Source organism: Wasmannia auropunctata, unplaced genomic scaffold, assembly GCF_000956235.1.
Source record: "Wasmannia auropunctata unplaced genomic scaffold, wasmannia.A_1.0 LD336083.1, whole genome shotgun sequence".
NCBI lineage: Eukaryota > Metazoa > Arthropoda > Insecta > Hymenoptera > Formicidae > Wasmannia > Wasmannia auropunctata.
In genome coordinates this window covers 57,292-63,963 of record NW_012026807.1, presented here as the reverse complement: position 1 = coordinate 63,963, position 6,672 = coordinate 57,292, and the positions used below count along the sequence as shown (strand labels likewise).

The following is a 6,672-nucleotide window of genomic DNA, read 5'->3' as shown; positions in this document are numbered from 1 at the left end:
AGGAAAGAATTGAAAGAACCGGAAGGCAGGCAGTATTGAAAGGATATGGAGGTTTAAACAAAGTTTTCTATGTTATTTATATGTAGTATTATTTTTTATATATGTTATAACAGTCATGTTTCATTTATCATTCCTGTACATACCGGGATTCTCAAACACTTAACGATTGTTGATATTGTTGCGTAATTTTGATTACATATAAACCACATAAGAAAGAAAGGCTGCACAATGCGATACCGACAATTGTCGTTAAGCGTTTGAGAATCCTGTACCTGAATCCACACATGTTTTTACATGTCAGAGAAATAAAAAAGGAGTAATAAAAAAATGACACTATTTAAAAACTTGGTTTAAGAATGCTTTTATTCTATAATTGAATATATATATTTATGATTTTAGAATTTTAAAATATATATAATACTTGTACGTATGATTTTTAAATTAAGCACTTTTTTGCAGATGGATCAAGTGCTGTATCGATGCTGGGTGGGAATTCAGGATACAGCGTAGGTAATTTGATCAGAGGAGTAATAAGATTTGCAGAAATTCCAGAGGGATGTATCATAGATGGTACAATTGACGGTTTAACTCCAGGCGAGCATGGTATGCATGTACATGAATGTGGTGATATATCTAATGGTTGTGAAAGGTAAGTAAACTTGTATCTTAAAAGTAAATATATTTTGATGCTTTGAGCAAATTGAATTTTTATTGCAGCGTAGGCGAACACTTTAACCCAAATAATTCACCCCATGGTAGCCCCAAAGATGATCTGTCCAAGAGGGTAAATATAAAAGGTCAGATTTCTTAGATCTTATGATATTTTAACAATATTGTCTGCAATTACAGCATGTTGGTGATCTTGGAAATATCCTGGCAGATGCTACTGGCAGAGCTACTTTTCGAATGACAGACAAGTTTCTTAAGGTACCTGACATCATTGGCAGATCTCTTATTATTACCAAGGATCCAGACGACCTTGGTAGAAGTGACAGTCCGGAATCTAAAATAAATGGAAATAGCGGCGCAAGGTATACGTGAAATGATTCCTATTGTGTCAAAGCTTGATGATTCATGTCAACTATTGTTTTACATTAAATTTTTTTCTACTATAGATTGGCTTGCGGTATTATAGCCAGATCATCCGGATTATTTCAAAATATGAAGAAAATTTGCGCATGTGACGGCTTGACGATATGGGACGAGAGAGATCGAGCACTTAATTATGGTAAAAGTCATACAGAATCAAATGAGAGAATATGCACGTTAATTTGAATAATTGAAATTTAGCTATAATCTTTATGCAACAAATATGTTGTATGCTGTTAATTATTAGTCTTAGAAATTTTTTTATATTTGATGGGAGGAAAGAAAGATAGGAAAGAAGAAAATAATTTTTTCTATATTTTTATTTAAATTCTTTGTGTATAAGGATTATAATTTTCTAGTAATAATATTGAAATTTAAATATTTCGTAACATAATTTCTGGAAAAATAATTTAATTATATAAAGTAATTTATATGACGCTTTTTCTTTTCAGCAAATTTGTAACTAACACAAGGACAGTGTGATTAATTTAAAAATAACTCGCACAAAAAACGGTAAAATAACGGTAAAAAAAATCGCACAATGCTGATCGAATGTACAAATTAAAGATAAAGATTCACACTTTCGAATGCTGTAAGTCGCATTTGTATGCGATTTTTATTTTACTCCATGGAACTTTGCAAATTTAATAAAAAAATTTTAGATTTGATGCATTTCCATTTGCATCCGTGCAGCTTTGTTAAAGAATCAATAAGTCATTTAATGAATTATGGATTTCGCAAGTAGAGACTTTAAGCTGGAAAATGCTTTTTGGATTATTCCGTTACGATCATTTTTGACGAAGTTACACTCTTGAAATTTGCCTATTTTTAGTGATCAGAATGGGTGATCCTTTAATTTTACTGTTGAGTGTATATATGTGTATACTGTATGTATATATATATATATATATATAATTTTCTAGCCTCAAAATATCTGCTTATCAATATTTTTTTAATTATACCTTTTGTCTACACATACGCGCGCGTTATAGATATTTCCGTTATATGTTGCAATATTTAAATTTTATATTTTCTTTAGGCCGAGAGCACATGAAATGCATACGCTTATATTTTGTTATGCATTTCATGTGTTCCGGGCCATATTCTGTCTCAAAAATATATTTAATTGCTTTGTTATTTACAGATACTGGATTCAGAAGTCTAGAAAGAATGATGAAAGTTTGCGTGTATCTACTTAGAAAGTTTTTATTTCTTGAATAAGTACCATTCCTAATACAAGAAAATGAATAATCTTTCTGGACAATTCCGTAAGACAACATGGGATCCCATTCTCATAATTTCCCAGATAATTGCTGTGCAGACTATTATGTATCTTTGCCTCGGATTCTGGATTTGGATTGTTGCATCAATGTTGGGCTGGACAAAATCATTAGATTATGTGTTTCAATATAAGGAAATACACGTTCGTGACTTTGGAGGACAATTAGCTATTATTATGTTTGTTCTGAACGCTTTTGTAGGCGCATTTGCATTATGGTGGTTAGTGCAAAGAACAAAATTATGCATGGATTTTGCATGTACTGCCCATTGGATTCATTTAATTTGTTGTTGGGCGTACAATGGAACTTATCCAACATCGTTCAGTTGGTGGTGTTTGAATCTTGTATCGTTAAGTATAATGTGTGTCTGCGGAGAATTTCTCTGTATGAGAACAGAACTGCAAGCTATACCTTTAAGTATGAACAGTCAAAAGACAGCTTTATGAGAAAATTTGTGAGTCGAAAGATGATACTTCAAAAAAGTCTTTTCAATAATCTTATCGTCAGTATTAAAATTTTTGTTAATGATAAAAATAAAATTTGTTGAAACTATTATTTAAATTTTTAATGTGTTTAAAAGACATCTCTCATAGATAAGTGCAATCTTGTAAAAAGTATAATAGTACAGATTTAAAGCCTATTATTAGTATTTGTAAAAAAAGGTCCATTTATTGGTTTTAATGGGCTTCCACGTAATAAATTTATGTATAAATTGATACTTGTCAGAGTATCTGATTCATTTGAGCCTTAATATTTGAAATTAGTATAGTTAATAAGACAATTAAAAATTACAAAATTAACAATAAGATATCGATTCTACTTTCATTTTTTGCTTCAGTTATTTCTATACATTATATTTTATTCTAATAGTTTTTTCCAAGCAAAATTAATCCCAAATGGAAATGCATGAAGCATTTTTGCAAAGAGATCAATTTTCATAGCTCCTTTTTTATTTTTTATCTTCTTTTTCATATTTTATTTCTGTAAAAAATAAATTTGTTTTACACTAAATATAAATATCTTATTATTAGTGCTATTCGCAACTAATTCTTTCAAAATTACGATATGATACACTATGTACTACATATTATTTGAAATTTTAGAAAAATATTGAATCTTAAGACCCACAAAACTATTGGACATATATTAAATATTCAAGTTAAATATTAAATCTACAAACAAAACAACTTATTATTTTATGTAGATAATTTTTACTATGTGAAAATAGTAAAAATTATTAACTGTATGCTCTTTGTTCATTCAGTATATGTAGATTCAATTTATATTAAATTGTTGAACAATATTTTTCAGACAAGTTAAATATGAATAAATTAATGTTTAACTTAAATATATTTTATTTTTAAATATTTGTTTAAATATAATTGAATTGCGTTATGTGTCATACAGTTTTATTTTACATATTTATTGCAACAATCTTTACATTCTAAAATATATTTATAAATTAATATAACTACTCATATACAATGATTATCTAGTGATGATTCTCTTTATAAAAACGCAGACCACAGTATCCACAAGTATGATTGCCTGGTTTATCCTGTAAAACAAGAATAAAATAAATTCTAAAAAAATTGAACTTATGATAAATAAGTTTATACTTTTTTAGAAACATAATTTTATTATAATCTGATATGCTTTTTTACTATTTAAGTAAATATTAGTAAATAACAAATAATTTAATAAAAATATTCTACATAATACAATGAAAGAGTAATTATACAAACATTTATTCATAAATTTAGATACAGGGTGTCTAGAAAATCGCAATACTTTGAAAATGATTCGGGATCTAAAAAGAAGGAAAAGAAGCTATAAATTATAAAGAAGACATAAATATAGGTCTGGAAATGAGTTGTTTCTAAGTTATAGTCACTTTTATGTTAAAATAATCGTAAATAAATTATAATAAATAATAATTGTAATAAATTGTAATAATAATCATAATAAATTAATATGATTTATAATTATAAAAAATAAATTGAAATTTAACATAAAAGTAACTATAACTAAAAAAAATGTTATTTATTTTTCATTGTCATAATCATGTTAATCATAATTTATGATGATTATTATTATGATTTATTTACGATTATTTTAACATAAAAGTGGCTATAACTAAAAAACAAGTCATTTCTGGACCTATGTTTATATAGCTTTTTTCCTTCTTTTTAGGTCCCGAATCACTTCTCAAAGTATTGCAGACGGTTTTCTGGACACCCTGCATTTATTTTTTACCAGTGTTAAGTGTTTATCAGTTTAAAGTGTTAAAACACAAGACAATATTTCTATTAACAAATATATGCACTTATAATATTTTTTAGCAAAAGTATACAAAAATAATATAATTTCAAAGTTTTAAAGAATACCAATCTAAAACATTTTTGCCTGCTAAGCTCAGTTTTGAAAATAAGTATTTGGATTGGAATATGTTTACTAGTTTGGTATTTTATTGATTGGTGACTTATTTTTATCTTATACTTTCTATATCATACATATATATATTCATTTTAATAAGTATACTATTACTAATTTTATATTTTTACTGTGACACATATACAAATAATACACATCTTACCAGATTTATGTAAACTTTAGGATGTCCAAGGGGACCTCCACCACCATTACAAGCTACAATTCTGTCTTTCTTAGGAGATGGTGGTACTTCGTCTATCAATTTAATTGCCCAATTTTTGTTAACTTCTTTTGGCTTATTTAAAAATCTTACTAATCGATAGTCGTCTTTTTCAAATATCTGATAAAGCATGATAAAATGTAATTAAAGAAACAATCAAAAAGATAGTATCTATCAAAGGAGCTTTAAATAATAATATAATTTCCTATACTCTTTAAAAATGAGTTTCTGGTGATAAAACTTATTTAATTTATTATATTTAGTATCAAAGTAAATCTAAATAGTCTTGTAGTAAAAATATAATGAAATTTATAATACAAACCTAGATAGTCAAATCTCAAGAATAGATTTTAAAAATGTTTATTACAAATTTTATCGATAATATGCCAGTAGAAAAATAGAATATAATGAAATCTGGTAATATAATAGTAGATTGACTACAGAAATTGATCAGAACTGCCATTTAAATGTTTACAAAATGATAGATGCTGTTTGGTTTCTACCAATTATCTGCTGTCGGATTATATATTGGGAAGTTTTATCGACAAAACACGAGTTTATTTAATGAAAATAGATGATACCAGATCTGTTGCAAATTTACTGCTAACTTATTGTCATACCATTAACAGTTTGTTTACTGGGAAGACTTATGTATTTAATAATTATAATAAACATGACGAGTATAAATCTTCATAAATATAAATAAATATATATTAATGATCTCTATGAATTTTAGTTGAATAAGTGGAATAGATTTCCAATATTTTATATAAAAAATATTCTGATAAATAAAAAATATATCCCACCTGACCAGTATGAGTAACTTGAGTATCACCTTCGTCCATGGTTGCATATGTGCGTTGCGTTACTGCATCTATTATAGATGCATTTCCTTTATACAATTTATTAAAAGACGTATATAATCCATTGATCTTTTTCGTTGCCATATTTGTATCAATTATCAGTGATTGTACGTTTTTTGTTAACAAAAATCGTAACCTCATCAAAATCTTTTAAGAGCAGCCAGCAAGGTCGTGTACTGTAAACTCCTGAATCTCCTGATTGATTTTAGAGACCTCATGTGGTGAAAGTTTGAAGTTTCGGATGCAAGGCTGTCAACATAATGAGAAAATAAAGACAATAGACTGGTGTAAAGTCAGCTGTTGGACTAACGATTTCAATAATTTTGAATACGCCATTCGATTGATAGTTGTTTGCTAATTTTTGTATGTTTTATTGTATTGTTAATTATTTTAGGCAAAAGATTGAAATTAAAATTTAGACAACTGTAACCGTCATTTGGAATCTTTATCTCACGATTTCATGAATATTTCGGTGTTAAAACGTTTGCTAGTCGTTTACTAGTCGTTTACTAGATCCGTATATGCAAGTATTGTTCTTATTTTATCGATAAATTGTGCCATTTATTTATTAATAACTTTCAATAATCTAGTGACTTTAGTTCTGATTATTTTAGGCCATTCGATACGCTTGCGCTGTTAACCAGAACTAAAGTCGATTATTGAACAAAGAGATTATATATAGAGTAGAAGAGGCATAGCGGCCTCTTTGAGTGGAAACGTGATCTGACAGAAAGAGAAAGAAAATGGTAGAGCGAAGAGTACATCCATCTTTTATCTTTTTCTCGCA

The 6,672-nt window shown here is 27.6% G+C and overlaps 3 protein-coding genes across 3 annotated transcripts; 2 read left to right on the top strand and 1 right to left on the bottom strand.

The window, feature by feature from the left end:
* Positions 1-6: 6 nt before the first annotated feature.
* On the top strand, positions 7-1,614 carry LOC105448563 (copper chaperone for superoxide dismutase-like). Its single transcript, XM_011687212.1, has 6 exons — positions 7-51; positions 460-649; positions 718-784; positions 850-1,031; positions 1,116-1,228; positions 1,542-1,614. The coding sequence occupies exons 2-6, from the start codon at positions 480-482 to the stop codon at positions 1,550-1,552; spliced, it is 543 nt and encodes a 180-aa protein (XP_011685514.1). The 5' UTR covers positions 7-51; positions 460-479; the 3' UTR covers positions 1,553-1,614.
* A 614-nt stretch (positions 1,615-2,228) lies between these two features.
* LOC105448562 (protein SYS1 homolog) lies at positions 2,229-3,087 on the top strand. Its single transcript, XM_011687211.1, has one exon. It carries the CDS (start codon positions 2,333-2,335, stop codon positions 2,813-2,815), a length of 483 nt encoding a protein of 160 aa, XP_011685513.1. The 5' UTR covers positions 2,229-2,332; the 3' UTR covers positions 2,816-3,087.
* Positions 3,088-3,771: 684 nt separating this feature from the next.
* LOC105448560 (NADH dehydrogenase [ubiquinone] iron-sulfur protein 6, mitochondrial) lies at positions 3,772-6,112 on the bottom strand. Its single transcript, XM_011687210.1, has 3 exons — positions 5,829-6,112; positions 4,966-5,142; positions 3,772-3,927 (listed from the first exon to the last, which is right to left on the bottom strand). The coding sequence occupies exons 1-3, from the start codon at positions 6,024-6,026 to the stop codon at positions 3,862-3,864; spliced, it is 441 nt and encodes a 146-aa protein (XP_011685512.1). The 5' UTR covers positions 6,027-6,112; the 3' UTR covers positions 3,772-3,861.
* Between the last annotated feature and the right edge of the window lie 560 nt (positions 6,113-6,672).